The 21,819-nt window shown below is 41.1% G+C and overlaps 1 protein-coding gene across 1 annotated transcript; it reads left to right on the forward strand.

The window, feature by feature from the left end:
- Positions 1-9,769: 9,769 nt before the first annotated feature.
- LOC125410745 (uncharacterized) lies at positions 9,770-14,014 on the forward strand. Its single transcript, XM_048450444.3, has 3 exons — positions 9,770-10,256; positions 12,290-12,335; positions 13,773-14,014. Exons 1-3 carry the CDS (start codon positions 9,874-9,876, stop codon positions 13,935-13,937), a joined length of 594 nt encoding a protein of 197 aa, XP_048306401.1. The 5' UTR covers positions 9,770-9,873; the 3' UTR covers positions 13,938-14,014.
- The last annotated feature ends 7,805 nt before the right edge of the window (positions 14,015-21,819 follow it).

Raw genomic sequence — 21,819 nt, forward strand, 5'->3', positions numbered from 1 at the left:
CATTTTTATCACATGATGTATTTTTATTTCCCTGTTTAAGTCATGGAGGGGAGGAGCCTGCTTCCAGACACCCAGAATTCTCAGTGCCAACAGACATCTTGACAGATGACCAAGCTCTCCACCATCTTTCCCGAGTTCTCTGAGACTAGGCCAGGACTCTGCACTTCTGATTTTGTGTTTGCCTGATCCAGGTGTAGCAAAGCTCACACTCAGTCAGTTCAGCTGTCCCACATAGCTGAACACTCGCCATGTCTGCTGTGCATCTTCATTCTTGCATGCCTTGGACTGATCACCTTGGACTGACTTGGGCAAAGTATCTTTATTCAGTCATCCACCACCCCCGGCACTACTTGTTGACTATGAATTCTTACTTTTATAGTTTAGACTGCAGTGAATGTCAATCCCAGCACCCACTTAGCCACCTTAAGTTACATAACTGGTAAATCAATGGGTCACAGGTAGCCTCTGATTTGATCTTGACCCGACTTTGACCTTGGGCTCAGTACTTCTCATTGTACCTATTTTGATAGCTTACCTGAAATCCAGCCTTCCTGCCCACATTTCAGAAATAGGCAGCAAATTTTCATTTTATGCTTATCTTTCTATAGCTGAGACACAACCAATTGCATATCTGCACACGTTTCATAATCATCTTTACTCCTGACCACGGGCTTACTGTCCTTGGATGAATAACACTCCTGAATTGTGGCTCCTGGCAGCTTCTGTGAAAGTTTGTAAGGGCAGATTTGCCCTCTGGGGATGAACTCTACTCTCTGAGGCTTGGGTAGAACTCCACGTGTCTTTTGAAAGTCTCTTCCTAGGCTCAAATGCATTCATTTTTGATTATGCCTTATGAGAGCACTATTCCCAGGTGTATTGAACTGGAGATGTTTTCATTGATCTTGATGAGTAAGCCCTTTTGGTCCGTGTAATCCGGTTTTTCCCATGATCCAGCTGTTGGTGAGTCCAGAAGAATCTGTCCTGATGTGGTCCCAGGTCAAACATGGAAGTGTAGAGCTGTTCCTGATTCTCCATGGAGGCTTATTCTGGGTACCAAGTGGCACAAACTTAAGCGCAATGGCTTCTGGTTTTCCTTATACTTGGTGCTCCTTGTCTTCCACCAATCTTACAAACAGACATAGAAGGGTTCGGTCAATAAATTAGACAGTATTCTAATGTCAAAACAAATCACATAGCAATATTTAAGGAGAATTTTATGGAGGAGATTTTTATTGCCAATGAGGATTGGATAAAAGGCCTTGCCCAGTCTTCAGAAGTGCACTACCTTTTAACTCAACTAATGAGATTTAAAAACCTGTTTCCTGACGCTGGAGAGATGACACAGAAGAACCTCTTCCAGAGGACCAGGGTTCAAGTTCCAGGACCCACATTGTTAGTATTCAGGCATCTGCACTGGCCTGCCCTTGGGTCCTGACAGGGTAAATTCTCAGCTGCAGCCACTAAGAGCACCCCTTGTGCACATTCACTACGTTCCCCTTTAAAAGGTGGGCCTTTCCCACTCCCCCCCATCTCTCTCTCTCCCCCCCTCTCTTTTCTGCCTCTCTTTCTTCCTCTTCCACCACTTTTGTATCCAGGGACCAGTGTCTGCCCACCTCTCTGCCCCCTTCTCTGGCCCCTTTTCTGCCCCTTCTCTCTCCTCTTCCAATAAACCTCCCATGTAAGCCCTGCTGCATGGTGTGACTTCTCTTTGTGGCGGTTTAAAATAAATTACACCACACATGACAGCTCACAACTATCTGTAATTAGCTCCAGGTTGTCTGAAGCCCTCTTGTGGCCTCCCCGGGTACCAGGCAATATGTTGTATACAGGCATACATGCAGGTAAGACATCCATACTCATAAAATTAAAGTTTTAAATAACCTGTTTTCTAAATGCTCCTATATAGCAGACAGCTGTTTGTGTACCTTGGGAGTGATGCTTCTCTAGAATAAGGAACCGGGTCCCATCACCACTAGGGCAAAAAGAAATCCCTGGAGAACCCCTTTACAGATAACACTGTACCTTGCCCTTCAACAAACCCACTGTGACCATCTACTTCATGCTAAGCTTTGAGAAAGTGGAGGCCTGGTTCTCTAGCCTCATTCAGGATCGACCGTGAGTCTGGCTTGTGGCCTGGGGATGCAGGCTTAGTGGCATGCTGTGTTGAGCTTAAATTATATTTACTTTCCATCTAAGTATTACCAGATGGAGGGAGAAACTGGAAAGCTGAAGGTGGCCGAGTTCCTCTATCTCTCCCTCAGTTTACCCAGTGTAGTCTCAGTCAAGTTCTGGGGGCAGAGAGACCTGTGGGTCACACGTAAGGGAAAAGATGGCTCTCATCTACTATCAAACTTTTAAAATGCGTATTTCCAGCCATCTTTCCACAGGCCCCTCCCCATTCTATTATGTAGGCATTGATAAAAGCCTTATTATGAAGATAGTGTCGAGAGCAGGGGCATAATGATATCCTGCGATTCAATTACCTGTTTTGTGGCATTGGTTATGTGTATGTACTCTCAGTATTGCAACCTTGAATCTCCTCGATATGTACACAATTGCTGGCACTTTCCAGACAATAGACTCATGAAATAGAACAACTCCAAATGGTCATGTGAGATAGTTTAAAAGAAGCATTCAACAGAAAGCAATGCTTTGTACTTGTTGCGGAATATTCCTTTACACTGTATGAAGATGTGTCACTATGATTGGTTTAATAAAAAGCTAAATGGCCAATAGTTAAGCAGGAGATATAGCAGAAACTTCTAGATATAGGGAGCTCTGCAAAGTAGAAAAACAGAGTTGCCAGCCAGATGAGAGGAAGCAGGATGAGGAGTACAGAGTAAAGGTAACTGAGACACATAAAAGAATGTAGGTTTTAAAATATGGGTTAATTTAAGGTATAAGAACTAGTTAGAAACAAGTCTAAGCTACAGCCAAACTTTTATAATTAATAATAAGTATCTGTGTCATTTTTTGTAAGTTGGTGGCCCAAAGAAAAATCCATCTACATATGGCACCCAATGCCCAGACACGTATATCTACATAAGGCCAGAGAAAAGTATTCCAAACACACACAAAATAAAACCAAATGCAGTTTCCTAGTCATATAGTCTCTCATGTGGACTGCAGTATGGAGACACACGTGTCCCCTGACCCCTGCCAGCACGTCATGATCTAAGCTGCTTAGCAGTTTAAGATTTTGCTCATACAGATGGAAGAAGTTACAGATACACAGTAAAACAGGTTCAGATGGAAAAGACTCTCAACAGGTTAGAATATGTTTAACAATTTGCATAGGCCTAAAAGAAAAGGAAGAAGGATGTAGGCAGTCATAAACAATAGATAGTTTCAAAATAAAGTCTTTAAAGAGAGAAGTAATGTAATAAAGAGAGTAAGTCACATAAGGATGGGAAATTTTTTTTAAGACAGGGAATTTGGACCTTGTATGGCACTTAGTTAATTTTGAATTTTTAAATGCTAATGAACAGATAACAGCTGCTGAGAGACATTGGATTGTGGAAGGGACTAATGAATTAAGCTAACCTATATACTTTAGGAATGCCTTAACTTTAAAATGGAAGTAAAAAATGTATTATGTTGGGAAAGAGGTTATGCTTTTGTTTCCACAGGAAATGAAAGGCTATGGAATCCTTCAACGTTAATAGAGATCAGATTTGACTGGGGGAGACCTCCTCTCTTCCCCCATGGGGGAAGAGGCCAAGAAAGACTACAGAACAAGTGGCATATAAGCTGATCCTTCAACATGGGAACAGCTTGGAAATGACATGATACATGATAAATTTTGTTGGCTGCAGAGTCCTCATGACTTATTATTGCATGCCAAACTTTCATATGGCATGAATAGAGATTTATATTAGAGTTTAGTTATGTAGTCCACGTGGACATATAAAGTTGACAGAAGCCTTTTACCCGCTCAAACATAGAACAAAAAAAAATCATCTTTTTTGGTAGCCTTTGAGTCCGGCTCACAAAACTACCTCCCAGAGTTCAGGTTGGAGGCCATATCATAGTGAAGGGAACTTTGAAATTTTCTTTACAGAATGATCTTACACATGTGTTGTTCTAGTCATGTTCATTATTCTTCTTTAATTCTAATTTTCTTGTCCTAATTGTCTATAATCTCTTAGCTGTAATTCTCTGTCTCAATTTTAATTCCAATGTCATTTCTCTGTTCCAATTCATTTTTGTTCCAATTATTTTATATTCTTTTTTCTTATCCATTTTCCTACATTCTTTATCCTTTCACATTCTTTACTCTTTTCCATTCTATTTCCTCCTTGTTACAAATTCCCAAGCACACATGAACACACACACACACACACACACACACACACACACACACACACACACACATCCACTCATTAACAACTCATTAGTAATAAAAAAACTACAAGGCAAGACTCAGTCAGCTTAATTGGTGACTGACAACAGCTGTGGGTTGTAAAAGTTCTATGTACCTCTTAAAGGGACCCTTACAAAGGTTATAAAGGGAAGAAACTTAACCAGTGAGAGATCTAAGGAAGAAGCAAAGAATATGTGTACTATTTTACATTTCTTATGTGTGGTTAGTAATATCTGGACATGGTTATGCAGTAAACAGCCTTTTCTTATCACCTGAATCTCAGGACCTAAACAAAACTTAATCTACTGAATCTAAAATCTTGCATCAAAGACTGGTACAAAGTGTTAATTGCTGTTTTGAGTCAGAGCAAACTTTACCTTCTTGGTGAAGGAAACTTAGGGCAGCATAGGTGCTATTGATCTCTTGAAGGACTGTGATATAACAAGGCCAGACACCTGCAACATGGCTCTGTAAAAGTTCCTCCTGTGATCTCTCCACAAGGACATTCCATCTAGCCAATTTGCCCTGTCAGCTGGGCTAAGGACAGAGAACAGAATTCTTAAGTGTTCTACAGTACACATGGAACAAAATAGATCTAGTCATTAAGCATATTTTAGTATATTTCTATTCATAAAATTATACAACTAAATGAGAAGTCTGTAGTGACATTCATTTGTAGTTTAATAAGTAAAGTTAGCCTGAAGATCAGAAAACTAAAACAATTAGCTACTGGCTCTTACCTCGAAATGCTTATCCCGCCTCCAGGAAACCTCAGAATGAAACTGAGGCTGAGAGCTGTCTCCTCCTGTCTTATAATCCTCTCTAGTACTGGGATTAAAGGTGTGTGTCATTGCTGCTTGATCTGTAAAGCTAACCAGTGTGGCTATTTTACTTTTCTGATCCTCAAGCAAGCTTTATTTATTAAAATACAAATGGAATTTCACTACAGGTGCCATCTTTCTGACCATCCACAAATATGTGTGCCCATAAGATTGAGATATAATCATGAGATTACATGTAGACATTACATTGAAATGTATGGTTATGAGGAGATATCATAGCTGCTATTGCACTAGTAAAATGACAGATGAAAGCAACAGTTTCAGAGTCAGTAGCCCTGCAAGCCCTGCTTGGCAGTATTCCTCCAACAGAAAACCATTCATCTGTTGGGTTGACATCTGAATTATCAATTGCTATAAACTGTAATTGTATCATGGCCCACAATAGCTTATGACAATCACTCCTAACAATCTTTAACTGACTTGTATATACCACACATTCCATACTTGTACTAATGAAGATATGCATGTTACCTTTGAAAGTGTATTTTCAGAGCGAAAGGACCAGACACCAATGAAAATGGGTGCCCTAAGTAATCCATCCTCTCAGAGTGCCTCTGTTGCAGTTTTCTCAGAGTTCTTCATCTAAAACAGCTTCAAAACTGATAGCTAAGATGGTCTAGCCTCACTCACTACTCCAGCCAGGACTTCTAATAGGCTCTACACTTTCCCATCACACAGAGATGAAACAAAAAATAATGAAGCTAATTCCCTCAGGACTTGACCATTATCCCAATTTTCTCAGGGTCTCCCAAAGATACCTTTGCTCCTGCACAACAGGAAGCAGTCTAGAGAACATGATGCTCACTGTCCAAAATGCTGGGGTGGGTGGGTTTTAGTTGTTCAATTATGGATGTTTGTCATCATTTAGTGAGGTTGTTTACAAGTTGTTATTGGTCATGGTCATGGAAAAAGCTGAGCAAATACTAGATTCAAAAATCTCTTTCTAAAGGGAAAATGGGGCATAAAACACAGAAACAATGAGATAAAAGGGTAAATTGTTGAGTTTACTTTCAAACAACCACTAGTCTCAGTATTTTAATCTGTATGTATTTTTATATATTGATACAAATTTAAGGTTATTTTTGTTATATTCTATTGTATGTTTCTACTCTTGTTTATGGTATTGTGCCTCTACAGCTCATTTAAAAATATAATGTAAAGTTTTAGTACTTGAAAACTATTTAGAATAAAAAAGAAGTACAAGTGAATAGTTGTCTATAAAAATCAAATTTATAATCATGTTAGGTATGGTTTCAAGATCATACAGAGATATATTTTAGATAGATAGGTGATCTTCGAACACTTCAAAGACCTATAACATAGAATTTAAAATTTTATACTAACATAAGGCTTTTCATGACAATGTGACATGTCTGCTCCTGGTACCACCAATTTACTTCAAAAAGGTTGATGATCATTGAATAACCTCCATATGGAGTTTACTTTCTTTGTGGCAAAAGCTAGCTATTTGGGAAAGGGACTGTCCCTGTCTTGACTGCTGACTATATGCTGTCCAAACTGGATAAGAAGGATACAAAATAGCGACTGCCAAACTTTACCAAGATAATTTATGACAGTTCTTCCAAAATTCCTGCTTTACAGAAAAGCCTGTCAGATATTCTAGGCATGAACATTTCAGTGTAACCTTAAGGTGACTATCTAGGCAACCAGATATCTCTGTTATTTCTATAGTTTTCAAAATTGCTTTCACTGCACTTCCTGTTTACTCAAGTAATATTTTATCCTTCTTGGGTCTCTGATGGGAATTGAAGACTAGACAGTTAAAGTTTTGCAGTTTTCCTTGTTACCAAATTCATAAAAGAAACTTACCTAAGAGATGTAAAGTTAATAAGGTTGAAAAACACAAAAACTTAAATTGTTTATATAGTAAGGTATTTTAAGGCTTAAAAAATATTTTAGGATAGTAATACAAGTTATGACAAAAATTAGGTATAAAACTTTGGACTAAGATAGGACGATAATGGAGTATTTTCTCTAAATTAGCCAAATACAAATGAACTGGACATTGTGAATACAATTTTTTCCTAAAAATTGTTCTTATTATGTATAGTTTTACTGTGTTATATTTAAAATTTGTAACACAGTAAAAGGGGAAATGTTGTGGAATATTCCCTTACGCTGTATGAAGATGTGCCATTGTGAGTGGTTTAATAGAAACCTAAATTGCCAGAAGTTAAGCAGAAGCAGAAAGTATACCAGGGACTTCTGGGGACAGAGAAAGCCCTTAGAAGAAGAAAGGTGGAGCCATGAGTCTGATGGAGAGGAAGCAGAATGGGCAATACAGAGTAAAGTTAAGCAAGACACATAAAAGAACATAGATTTCAAAATATTGGTTAATTTAAGTTATAACAACTAGTTAGGAGCAAGCCCAAGCTAAGTTTGAGCTTTTATAATTAATAATAAATCTCTGTGTCATTTTTCTTGTGAGCTGGTGGCCAAAAGAAAAATCTATCTACAGTACATCTTGTTTACCACATTGGAGAGCCATTCTGTAACCTGAGGATCTGCTTGTTGGGGTTTTTATCCTGCTCAATTCCCACAGCCGGCAAGTCCCAAAGAAAATACGCAGAAGTCTACATTAATCATAAACTGATTGGCCCATTAGCTCAGGCTTGTATTAGCTCTTATAACATATATTAGCCCATTATTCTTATATATGTTAACCACATGGCTCAGTACCTATTTCAGCAGGGCAGGTCACATCCTGCTTCTTCCGTGATCTGGGAAGGACTGGGGAGGAATGAGCTTCCTCCTTCCCAGCATTCTCCCATTCTCATTATCCCACCTTTACTTCCTGTCTTGTTGTCCCACCTATACTTCCTGCCTGGCTACTGGCCAATCAGCATTTATTTAAGATATAATTGACAGAATATAGAATTGTTCCACACCATGAGGGTAAACCTGGCAAAGACTTCTAGCAATGGGGGATATGGAGCCTCAGCTGGTCATGTCTTGTAACCAGGCAAGACTTCCAGTGGGTGGATTGGGACTCAAAAACCAGCCTCAAAGCTTTTGACCTGCAACTTGTTCTACCTACATGATGTGTGGGTAAAAGTGGCACAGAACTTGTGAGAGTGGCCAAATGGTCCACCTTGAGACTCATGCCACAAAAGAGAGCTCACCCCTGACACTACCCAGAACGCTACGATCCAGAGGTTAGATAGTCCAGAGACCTAGGATAGAACCAAACACGACTGACAAAAAAAAATCAATGAACTGATTCCTAATGGTATTCTGCTATACTTATAGATCAGTATCTAGCTCAATCATCATCAGAGAAACTTCATGCAGCACCTGAAGGAAACAGATGCAGACCCAAAGGCAAACATTAGACCACAGTCAGGGAATCCTGGTGAAAAGAGGAAGAATTGTAGGAACCAGAAGGGTCAAGGACATCACAAGAAAACCCACAGAATCAACTTGGGCTCATAGGGACTCATAGAGATGGGAACCAGGGAGCCTGCATGGGACTGGGACCTAAGCCCTCGGCATATAGGTGACAGTTGTATTTTCTTGTGAACTCCTAACAGTGGGAACAGGAACTGTCTCTGACTCTTTTCCCGGCTTTTGGGACCCTTTCCTCATACTGGGTTGTCTTGCACAGCTTTAACATGAATGGAAGTGCTTTGTCTTACTGAAACTTGATATGCCAGGTTTGGTTGGTATCAGTTGGAGTCCTACCCTCTTCTGTAAAGAAACAGAGGAGCAAGGGCCAGAGGGGAGACTGTGGGAGGAACCTGGAGGAAAGAAGGGAGGCAAACTGTGGTCAGGAAGTAAAAAACTATTCATTTTTTAAAACAAAGAAAATACAAAAGAAAATTGTCTAGTGTATGCATTTCATTAACCTCTGTATAAAGTGTTATAGAGAGATGTTCAAATGCTTTCTCAATTTGAAGTTTTACTATTCCCTACAACACAAAGAGGGCAAGACTCTCATAATATATCAGCATTTTGTCTGAGATCATCCCTAGGCAGGGTATTATGTGTAAATTCTGACAGATATTCTATTTTACAAATCTAACATCGATTTTCTCACAGTGATCATTGTGTGTGTGTAGGGCGGGGAGGTTTCTTTGGTACTGGTTCTTACCAAGGAAAATGCTTTAATTTATACTCCTGTGCTTAGATGGGCCAAGCTAAGTCTGTATTCAGTGGCTTCAAAGAAATACGGAGAAGAGGCCCCTAATTTTCACTATCAACTTCATTCCCAGCGGGGAAAACACTGACCTGTGACATTGGAAGGGTGGGCCATGAGATATTGTCCAAGTTTGACACAAAGTTCTTCTGAAATTCTGTTCCTATCCTATTCTGCCAAATAACCTTAAAATCCTTTGTTAGTCCTTGTCTGGGGCCTCTCTGAAACCCAGGATGATGCCTGATTCCAAGTCCAAATCGGGTCCTAGTTCTTGAAGAAATCTTAAAGGCAGTATTTTACTTCAAGCAGCCCTTTTGCTATGCCTCCTAATTGCAACTGTCTTCTCCTGTGGTGTGGACCCAGATCTTTACGCCCACACATACCCCTCCACTTCCGGGTCCGTACTAGCCACACCCAGGAGTACTGTGGAACATGCGCAGCCTAATGTAACAATTTTCGCCCGGGGAATAGGGAGGTACTTCACGGTGGTCTCTGTCTGCCACGCTCTGGTGATGGAGAACAAGTACTTTTACTTCGACCTCGACTTTTATGGGGTGGGCTTCTATGAGGAAGAAATAATGACCGAATCTCAGCAGAGGTTAGCCGCAGCAGTAGCCCGAAGATGCTATGGAAGAGGTGTACGAGTTCTGCATGAGCTAGGTGATACAGACTACGTGAACCGTGAATATGACCATCACTATAACCATGAAAGAAATGAAGCATGGGCCAGCCCCAATGAGCCTGAATGGGGAAAGATTGGTGGGCCTGGGAAAACCGCTAGAGCTGTTTCTCAACCCCCCAACAAAAGACGCGTAAAATACAAGTTCACCTACAGGCAACTTTGTGAACTGGACAGGGTTTTCCGAGAAACCCAGTATCCTGATGCACTCCAAAGGTATGTACATGCTTTTTAAAGAATCTACTCTGTTTACCGGTACTTCGAGCTCCTTTATCTTCTCCTGACCTCTGTTTCTTCATTTAAAAAAAAAAGCACTGGCCAGACAGTGGTGACACAAGCCTTTAAATCCAGCATTCAAGAGGCAGAGGCAGGAGGATCTCTGTGAGTTCGAGGTCAGCCTGGTCTACAAGAGCTAGTTCCAGCACAGCCAAAACACAGAGAAACACTGGCTCAACCTCCTCAGTAGCTGAGATTAGTTTGGTCCCTGGGTTAGGCCTTTTTCCCCTCTTGGCCCCTAAATCGCAAAATCTTCAGCTGAATTTATGGTGGGGGCGAGGAACGTGGCCTCTGAGGTTAAAGGTCAAACTCTCCCATGCACTTTGGAAAAAGAAAAAGAAGCATAATGCTCCTGGTGGGGGTTTCTTTCATTTTACAGTTGTTTTTAAAAAGAAACTGTCCAAACCAAGACGAAGGTGCAGAGCTTGCAGTGTTTTCAAAACTGTTTTGGGAAACAAGACCCTTGCTCTTCGCAATCGTCCCTGACCCCCTCTCTAGCCTACTGCACCATTTTGTCTTTTCATTCAGAGCCTCACTGCTTCGGCTGGCACACACAAAGGAAATCATGCTGAGCTTGCCCATCTCAAACTGCCCTGTTTGTCTTAGTACAATGCCCTCAGTGCTCATCAGTGAGCTTCAGCATGGGGCAGAATTTGATGCTTTCTGGAAGCTGAATGTCGCACAGGCATCTTTGCGTGTCTCCTCTGCATGTGTTTATCACCACCTGTCAAGGGATATCTGGACGGCTTTAATCTGTGGTCTCCATGGATTGTGCTTTGCGTCTATGTACAAATACCTTTTGACCTCCAAGTTTTAAGTCTTTGGTGATATATACCCAGAAACTGAAATGCTGGCTATATTAGTTCTATGTTTACTGCTTTGAACAGTCAGCGATTCTGTTCTCTTCTGGTTAAACAAATGCAAAATACCATCCACAAGAAATTCTGGGAAGGTGAGGACATGCCTGATTCTGGGGGCCACAGTGAATATGGGACCAGTGACAGATTGTGTATTCAAAAATAAAGTTGGAGCTGAAGAGATGGCTCATGGGGTAAAAGTGCTTAAATCAAGCCTGAAGATCGGTTTGTACTTGCAACCCAATTATAAAGCCCCAGAGGTACTGATGGGCACTTAAATCTCATCAGTCCTACAGGCAGATGGGAGACAGACACAAGAATACCACCACAGCATGGTAGGCCAGATAGACCTAGTAGGCAGCATAGCCTCAGAACAACAAGAAAAACCCAATCTCAACAAGGTCAAAGGGAAGAAGAGACTTCAAAATTTATCACCCAAGCTCTAATAGATTTGGCCTTTGGATCACTTGTGTGTCCCCCTCGTGTCTCTGTGTGTGTGTGTGTGTATGCATGTGTATAATATTATAGAAATATATAAATATATATAAAATGACTTAAATAATTTGCATAGCAAAATGACTTCCATTCAAGCATTTCTTCCTGAATTTATACCCATACCCAATATCCACACAAAATAAGCACAGCTGCACAGAAAAAAATTGGACACTGCTGTAAGCAAATACATACACTATAGTCAAAACCCAGCCTGTTTCTCAACTCTGGTTCCTTATTAGAACCGTAATTACTTTAACTATGTGTGTGAGCACAACACACCTGAACAAGTGGATGAAGAGGGAAATGTGGGAGTCTGTTCTCTCCTTCCCTTGTGTGAGGACCAGGGGTTGGAATCTCATCTTCAGGAATGCCATTGGGTCCCTTTACCCACTGAGTGATCTCCCTTGGCTATACTATGGAGTTCTTAAAGCAACATTTAGTGTTTTGACAAGGTGAAGTCACTTCTAAAGAGTCCTATCTGCAAGAAAAAGTGATCTAATGAGAATTTACTGAGTTGGGGACAGGGATAACAGAATAAAAACGTGGAAAGGCCATATATGTGCCCTCTCCTTCCCTCCCCCCAAGTGGCAGTGGCTAACCTCTATCCCTTTCTCTCCACAGAAAAGCACTTGCAGAGCTCATTCATGTGGACGAATGCAAGGTGAAGGTGAGTAGAGGCTCAGTAGAGGAGAGGGGGACATGCTTGATCATCCAGGCTGCCTGGCTTGCTTAGCCCCGAAATAACCACACAGAAATTGTATTAATTAAATCACTGCTTGGCCCATTATCCCTAGTCTTTTCTTGGCTAACTCTCACATATTAGTTTAACCCATTTCTATTAATCTGTATATCGCCACGTGGCAGTGGCTTACCGGGAAAGATTCTAACCAGTGTTCGTCTCAGGCACAGGATCTATCGCTTCTCCCCAACTCTGTTTTCTTCCTCTCAGAATTCAGTTCTGTCTTCTCCACCTACCTAAGTTCTGCCCCTATCAGGCCAAGGCAGTTTCTTTATTCATTAACCAATACAAGCAACACATAGAAAGAAGGACCTCCTACACATCTCAGACCTGCTTCAGGACAGGCATGGAGCTCTACACCTGGAGCTCCCAGGTCTTTTCTGCCTGCTTTGTGTGGGAAAACAAGAGTTGGACTAATGTGCTCTTTGGAAGTAGAAAGTGTTTGCAAAAGTAAACTCCAGCTAGTGTTTCTTTCCTGTTTCTGGAAGTAAAGGAATAGATTTCCAAAAGGAAAGCAAAACCAAGAAACCATGTCTCCCATTCTCTGTGTGAGAGGAATTATGTTTATGTCTGTCTAAATATAGCAGATTGTGGTATAATTATGATGTATGCTTGTCATACACACCTGCATGTCCTCTAATTAATGATGAACTATGTGTGACAAAAAGATCTTCTGCATAGTATTTCTGTCTGGAGCCATGTTGGAACTCAGGATTGCCATGGAAATACTTATGTGATGGCAGGAATGAGAGTTAATTGTTATTAAATGCACAAAGAATGAGTGAGTAAATATGAAGCAGGGATGGTTTGCCTTTATATGAGGAAAACTGTTTAAGCAAGGTGAAAAGGATGTGGAATAAGAGCTGAAAAGTCCTTGTGGCAAGGTTCTTCTGATTTTCTTTTGTAAGGTTTTAGTAAGATGGCCCAGACAAATGCAGCTCTGAATTTAATCTCCCCAGCTCGGTATCTTGTGTCAACTCTGAGATAGTGCTCCAAATCTTTAATTATGAAGAAGGCGATTACTGACAGATTTGAAAGTCTGTCTAAAGAATGAACCTGATAGAGTTCAGACGTTGGCAGATAGCTTGTTTTTTCAAAGGCTTCTGCATAAGAGTGGGCCTGTTGATATGTGTGCTGAGTCAGTGTGTTGGACAGTCTGTAGTAGCGGAAAGCAAGATTTCATGGGCTATGACCACATCCTCCACCCTGGGTAATACTTGCAGTCTTGAAGTTTGTGAGGAATGGGAAACTCCTTTTTTCTGTGAAGGGGAGAATGCCAGTCCCCTATGAAGTTGCATGTGTTTTACCACCATAACATTAGTTACTCAGTATGATAACCCGGCCTCCATCTTGGTCTGATTTCAGGCTTGGTTTAAGAATAGGAGGTCTAAATACAGGAACAAGCAGATGGAATTCCTACTCAGCAGTGACACATCTGATCCCTTGAACAACTTTCCACACAAGAAGGATGAAGATACCGAGAATGCCTCTGTTGCTAAGAAATCACAACAGTTCCTCTTGTGCCAGTAATATCTTGGGCAATCCTGTTGGCCATGAAAACACTGTCTTGTCACATACAGTAGCAATAAATACTAAGATTTCCCAAAGCACCAGTTGCATTTGTCATCCCATTCGCATAGAATGGGACATTTTGTTCTGCTAAATGGAAGCCAGAAGAGAAGTCCAAAGCTTGGAGAAGTGACCTCTCTTCTATAGCAGCATAGAGGGATATAGTGGCCACATACCTTTTATGTGCAGAATGGGTTTCTATCTTCATTCTGCTGTAGTTTCCTAGGTGACTGTCACCATCCTACCTTGCACTTCGGGGATCAGTGATGTAGCCTACTTGGGCATAGCATCTTTTCCTCGTGAAGAACATCTTGGAGAGCAGGGTTGTAGGTAGACCTAAGAAGCCATGAGGTCGAACTTGGCACTGGCAGCCATAGTAAAGACAAGTGTTTTAAAGATAAGACCACTAAGGAAAAAGCACCATACAAAACTTCTTTTAATTTTAAACATAAAAAATGGTCACTTGTGGTAGATTCAGGAATTAGAAAATTCGCATTCCTACATCCTACCCAAAAATTCCTTGAAACCCACAAAATCCATGCCCATCATGAAAATGTCCTAGCTCCCATGTGATACATGCATGAACATTACTCTCCTCCAGCATTTCTTTGTTGTGGGTTCCTGTTGCGAAGCCATGTCTGAAATAAATGAGGGAAAGGAGCTGGTTTAACATACGGGCTAGTTAATGTGATTATGGAAAAAATATGAACAAGCAATTCTGGTGCCACTGAGACCAGAATTTGTAGAGTCAGTATAGGTGATGTTTTCTGATTTCTCAATCATACTATGAGGCTACTAGGATTGTTCAGGGATAGATATTTTCCTATGGTGTGTGAGGGTGGGTTCCATTCAGAAACGCATGGGCAAATAGAACACACCTTATGCATTTCACCCACAGGGAGCAGCAACTATGTGTTGTGGCAGACGATCAGCTGAATCCAATGTCTCTTCTCCAAACTTGGTATTGTTGAAGGCTTCTTCCAGGATTGGATGGCATGACAACTTAGGAGCAGTTCCAAGTCCTTAATGCCATCTCAGTTTGTTCTCAAGATGAACTAAAGTCTGCATTCTGACATCTGACAGTGAGCTGTGCACCTGCCCTTGCAACTCCTCTCTAATCATACATTATTCTTGTTCAGGAGACTGCAAAGGTCTCAAATGCGGTGTTAAAGATATGGGGGAAAGGCTCTCCTGCAAAGCCCACCTTCAGTATAGAGTCAATAATGACTAAGAAGGAGTCCATGAGCTGTTTAGGCAGCAGGATGACTTCAAGTTGCCTACAAGGTTGCCTAAGGGTACCTTAACCAATAGCAGGTAGCATACCAGATTTCCACCCCTGCTTCCACTCTAGGCTATTTCTCTTCCTAGGGTCAGTAGTAATAACCAGGTAGCCCTTCCCATCCCCCAAGGTTTCGTTTCCTTATTTTTCTCTGGACAGATCTGTTTTTTTTCCTGAATGTTTACTTCTTAGGCACACACAACTGTTGTTGCCAGTGCTCAATGCTTGTATTCAAGGCGTTCTAATTCTGCTCACATCCCCTTCTTTCAAGACTCTCTTTATAACAACTAATGACCGAGCTGCCTCAATTCCTCAGTAGCTGAGATGATTTTTGTGCACCATCAGCCTTTCTTTCTTTTTTCTCTTAAAACTCAGCCTGAGTGTCTCCACCATGCTGGGGACAGTGATAATGTCAAGTAGGGATCAAGGTGAAATATTTCATGAAATTTCCATATGAAAATAAGTTATAAAAGTGCTGGCTGGCCACATGCTTCGTTTGTTTTCATTTTAGAATTGTGCGAAGACACAGAAACAAAGCTATCTGTCTACACCATTTTTGAGGTGCATAATTCAACAGCCTGTACTATTGTCTAGTGTGGACAGGTTTCTGTTGTGGAGTGTTCACCAGAGCAGACTGCTTAGACATGAGTTTAAGCCAGTAGAAAGGCAACTGTACTGGATGTTCAGGGTCCCAGTGTAGTCCTGAGCCTTTCTCTGGGTGACTTGTAAGCACAAAAACCATGTCCTGGTTTGATGCACTTTGGTGAACAAGAACAGTTAGCCAGAAGCAGAACTTCAGGAGCTGAAAAGCAAGGTTAGTACATTTAGAGACTTTCCCAGAACTATGGACTCTAATGGCTTAGGTCTTTGTTTTAGTTTTGTCAGGTGGTACTGGCGACACGCTGAGTTTTACAAACTGAATGATACTTCCATCACTGAGTCAGTTGTACTAAGGTCTGGGGAACTATTATGGTCTGGGGGCCTGTTACTTTCCACCCTGATCTTAGTAAATGAGCTGTATAGTGGATTCATCCTACTCTAAAGAAGCGTGATTGATTCTAAGGACCATTGATTTTATTGAATTGATACATAATTGGCCATATAGTTTAAGATGATAACTGCTCTGTTAATCCAATTAGAGTGAGAAGTAAAGACCCAGCCAGTGCTGATCTCAGAGTAGTTAGCCAGGGGGACCACGAGAACAGAGACCTGCACCAATTATCTAATCCCCCCTTGTTAGTTTATGGTCTATATTATATAAAGTATCAGAACAAATATATTTAGTCAAACCATTAATACATAGCCACAAAGTAGTTTCATGTGCCCAATAATATTGCTGTTGTCTGGATGAGTTACCCCACAAGGCAGAACAGCAGGCATCAGACATAAGAAGAAGGGGAAGTGCCTAGATTAAAGGTTTTGGATAGTAGACAAGTTTCAATCCCTTGGAAGTTCTCAAACATTAATTTGGGCTGCCCTCAGTAACAGCACGTTCTGTAAGTCAATAGGCTAACAGTCTGGTTTGTTCCTAACCCTGTGTAGTATGTGGGTTGGAGACCAAGCAGTCCTACTTGAGTTTTGGCTAGAAACGATTAACTAAGTGGTGAATTTTGTTGAGAGTTGAAAATAATGATGAGAAACCCTCAGCTTCCTGGATGTTGGGAGGTAGGATTCTGGCTCCAAATGTGTTAAGTCTTTCAAGGGGATAGTTGGTTGGGGCTTTGGCAGGGGTAGAATATCTTTTAGGTCCCAAATGTCTAGAGACCTGGGTGGGTAGTTTAAATCTATTCCTAGGGTCGTTTCCTGGGATATTGCGGTGGTTTAAATAGGTATGGCCCCATAGGCTCTTGTGTTTGAATGCTTGGTTCAGAGGGAGTGATAAAAAGGGATAAAAAGGGATATATATCCTTTATAGTCATCACTATAAAGGATGTGGCTTTGTGGGAATAGGTGTGGCCATGTTGGAGGGAAGTGTGTCACCATGGAAGTGTGTCACTGTGGAAGTGGACTTTCAGGTCTCATGTGCTCAAGCTATGCCTGGTGTGGGACACAGTCTCTCCTGTTGTTTTTGAATCAAGATGTAGGAATCTCAGCTCCTTCTCTAGCACCATGTCTTCCTGCATGCCACCATGTTCTACCATGATAATGGACTTAACCTCTGAAACTGTAAGCCAGCCCCAATTAAATGTTTTGCTTTGAAAGATTTGGCTTGGTCGCGCTGTCTCTTCACAGCAATAGAAACCCAAACTAAGAGAGGTGGAAAGTCTGATTCCCTAGGTTTCCCCTATTTCACAAAGACCAGAATCTTTTTTAAAAGGATTTTTAAAGGAAACCTCAGTTTTACAATTCCAATTTTTGCAATGAAAACTTCATGGCAACTAGGGGACTCTGCTGCAGGGCATGCATACAATTGTAAACTCTGTATTACTAGTCTAACACATAAACTCCCACATCTTTTTTTTTTCAATAAACCAGACATTTAAAGTGGGTATCAGTGAGCAAAGGTCAAAATGAATATGGGTTACTGGTCTACAGTCATATTAGCTAATACCTTCCTTGTATCTGTCTTCCTCGGTTCCCAAGGTCCAATCCTAAGGGTGGTGTGGGTTGGACCATGACCCTGTATTTATATTAAATGTAAGTCTCAGGCTAACAGAATCACTATGTAGGGCCCTTTTAAAATAGGTTTCAGCACTCAGTTGGTTACTCACTGGTTACCAGATGGTGTCACTATGCTAAATAATGGAAAACTGGTGGTGGATTCGGATGTCAGCTGAGTCTCTCGAATCGTCTGATGAAAGGAGAACTGGAGGACCTCTAGTGGCTTGAGAGAGGAATAGATAGAGACTTCTGCCAACTGCTGGTCTCCGAGGCAGGGAAGCAATGAGGGAGGTCTTCCAAATATAATCTCACAGTGGATAAATCTCTCCCTCCCTGTGTGGAGTGCAGCAGGCCCAAAGCAAAAAAAAAAAAAAAAATTAAAAAAATTCACCCTTCACCAGACTCTAATGTGAGGTTTTCTTTTTGGATTTTTTTTAATGCCTTCTTACTTTTTTAACCTTCTCAAAACTCTGAGGTTAATATGAACACTGAAGCTTTCACTCTATTTCAACAGTTTTTACTATTAAATATTTTACTATTACTTTTAACAGTAAAAGCTTTAGGGATTTCATAGAGGTTTGGCTATAAAAGGCAGGACATTGTTTGCTGCAGGAGTACCTTCCACTGCTTCAGCCAATAGTCGCTGAAGCACGAGCCCACGGTGCTGCGGGAGTGCCTTCTGCTCTGTCAGCCAATAGCCACTGAAATACCAGCCCACTGGGGCGTGGTATATTTCTCTTTTAAAAAGAGCTACAGATCTCAGCTCGGGCCTCTTGGTTCCAGCGCTTGGTCCCGGCTCCTGCTCCTGGCTCCTGCTCCAGCGACTAGGCTACCTTCCTGACGGTTTATGGTGTATGTAAGTTTTACCCCCCCAAAATAAATAACCCCTTAAAACATAACTGGTGTGGTATTAATTTGCCATTATTTGGCGCCCGGACGTGGACCCCTTTTTCCCACCTCGTGGCGTGGGCCTAGCAGCCTGAGCGCACACAGCACCTTGGCAGCCCCACGGCCTTTACAGTAAAGCCTGCACTGGATCCCAGCTCCGTTCAATAGAATCAGGCTGGGGACTTTCTGGCTTCTGCAAACACCGCAGAACTCGGGCAAGTGGCAACTCTACCCCCACTCAGGCAGCGTATTCCCTGCGGCCCGGCTGAGTTTGGCCTGCGCTGTTAGCCTAAATTTAACCTCTAGATTTGAGTGTATATATTCTATAGTTTACTTCCTGAATTGACGCCATTGCCACGTGGATTCAGGTGTGCCCCCGCCTCCTACTGGCAGGCAACGGTCATTACAGGTAAGATTTTTCTTTTCTGTTGAAAATACATACATACATACATACATACATACATACAAGTACAATTTCTTTTTATTGACAGTGTCAGAAAATATTACTATCCAAAAGTTCAATGGTTTTTTTAATTGCGCCATGGAGGATATCCTCCATGAGGTTTCTGATATTCCTCTTACTTGGTTATTTCTGAGACTTGTCACTTTTCTGGTGTTTGGATATTTTATAAGGATGATGCAGTCCTTCAAGATTGAATCAACAATGCTGAGGGCAGAGATTAAAACCTTAAGGACAATTCAGACTGATACCAACCTCCTCAAAAAAGAGTTTGGAGATTTCAAGGAGGAGACTAGATCAGAGTTTGTAATTTTCAAGGAGGAGACTAGATCTTTGTCTGATATGACTTGGTCGACTGACCAAAATATCAAGAAGGTACAGTCTGATATTGCTTCTTTAGAAGGAAGCTTCACTGCTCTGGAGGAGGGGACAACCAAAATGACTCATAACCTCCAGTCCATGACTGTAAGTGCTGAAACATTAGCTGAGAGGATTATAACCATTGAATGTGAAAATCGGACTTTATCAAAAGGGTATGATAGATTAATTGACAGGATTTCCATACAAGAAGGCACAGTACATGCCATGAGGATTATGTCCAAGGAGGATATGGTATCTCTAACGGACAAGCTCCATGCCTTAGAATTATCAATGAAGGCAATTGTGTCCAAGGAGGAAATGGTGTCTCTGATGGACAAGCTCCATTCCTTAGAATCGTTAATGAAGGCTTTGGAGCATAATACTGGACAGGAGATTCAGGACTTACAGAAGGCAATGGTGATCAGATTTAATAAGATTGAGGAAATCATAGACTCTGATGAACAGGAGCAAAAGGTAGAAAGGCAACATTCACCTCAAAAAACTCTCAGTCTACATAGAATTATGCCTGCCTTTCCAGTAATAACATCAGAAAAGATAACCGGCTCAAAAAACCCTAAGGTCATTAAAGAACATACATGGGAGCCTATACGTATGAATGATCTGAAAGAATTTAAACAAGCAATTGTGAGTTATGGACTACATTCATCCTTTGTTAGGGAGATGTTAAAATCCTGGGCTCTGAGCAGCAGGGCCACCCCTCAAGATTGGAACCAGCTCACGTCAGCTGTCCTCAAGAACGGACCTTTATGGCATTTCAAATGCCTATTCAAACAAGAGACCAGACTTTTACAACAACAAGAATCAGCGAAAGGAATTGAGGTTTCTCTAGATCAAATTCTAGGGGAAGGACTTTACTCTGATCCTCAGGAACAAGCTCTTTATGATGAAAACATTCTATCCATATGTGCCACAGCAGCTCTAAGGGCCTGGGACAGGGTTCTGACCTGGGACAGGTCAGAGAGTAGAATCGTATATCAGGGTAAAACAGGGTCAGAGATAACCCTTTAGTGACTTTTTACAAAGATTAACTAAGGCTGTACAAATAGGGATACCTGATCCAGAAGCAAGAAATATAGTAATTGAGTCTTTGGCTTATGAGAATGCCAATGTAGAATGCAAAAGGATCCTGGGGCCTTTAAAGATCAGATCAGTACCTTTGGCTGAATGGGTTTTACATACAATGAATGTTGATACATTTGATTATGACAATGAAACATGGGTGCAAGAAGCAATTTCCAAAGGTAAAAGGAGACATCAGATTACAAAATGCTTTCATTGTGGCAAAATGGGACACATGAAAAGGGACTGCAGACAATGGAATTCCAGGAATAATGCCTCTTCTAGGAATAACAGGAATAGGAGGACTCAGCCTTCAGGTTTATGTAGGAGATGTGGAAAGGGCAGGCATTGGACGAATGAGTCTGCCAGGTCCTCTAGCACAAGGTAATGTAGATATTGATCAATTATTGATTGGTAGTGTGCTGCAGGCATTGGAATTTCATAAAAAACATCATGTCAATAGCAAAGGCTTGAAAAAAGAGTTTTCTATTACATGGCAACAAGCTAAGGAGATTGTAAAGAAATGCCCTACTTGTTCTTTTTATAACCAAACACCACTGCCTGCAGGGACTAATCCAAAGGGTATTAAAAGGAATGAAATTTGGCAGATGGATGTGTTGCACTTTCCAGAATTTGGCAAATTAAAATATGTACATCATACCATTGACACGTACTCAGGTTTCCAATGGGCAACTGCTTTAAGCTCAGAAAAAGCTTTTAGTAATCACTCATTTATTAGAAGTTATGGCCATCATGGGTATACCTACACAGATAAAGGCAGATAATGGTCCAGCTTATGTTTCTAGGAAAATGACACGATTTTTTGCTTATTATAATATTAAGCATGTTACAGGTATACCATACAATCCTACAGGTCAAGCAGTTATAGAAAGATCAAATCAAACTATAAAAGATATGTTGAACAAACAGAAAGGGGTGGAAAATACCCCCAGGAATAGGTTACATAATGCTTTATTAACCTTGAATTTTCTCAATGCTAATGAGAAGGGGACAACGGCTGCAGAAAGACATTGGATATTGGAAAAGTCTGCTAAATTAAATCAATCAATTTATTTCAAGGATGTGCTGACCTCACAATGGAAGCCAGGAGATGTGCTGCGTTGGGGAAGGGGTTTTGCTCTTGTTTCCACAGGAGAAGAAAAATGTGGATACCA

This window comes from Myodes glareolus, chromosome X, assembly GCF_982192425.1.
Source record: "Myodes glareolus chromosome X, mMyoGla1.1, whole genome shotgun sequence".
In the NCBI taxonomy this organism is placed as follows: domain Eukaryota; kingdom Metazoa; phylum Chordata; class Mammalia; order Rodentia; family Cricetidae; genus Myodes; species Myodes glareolus.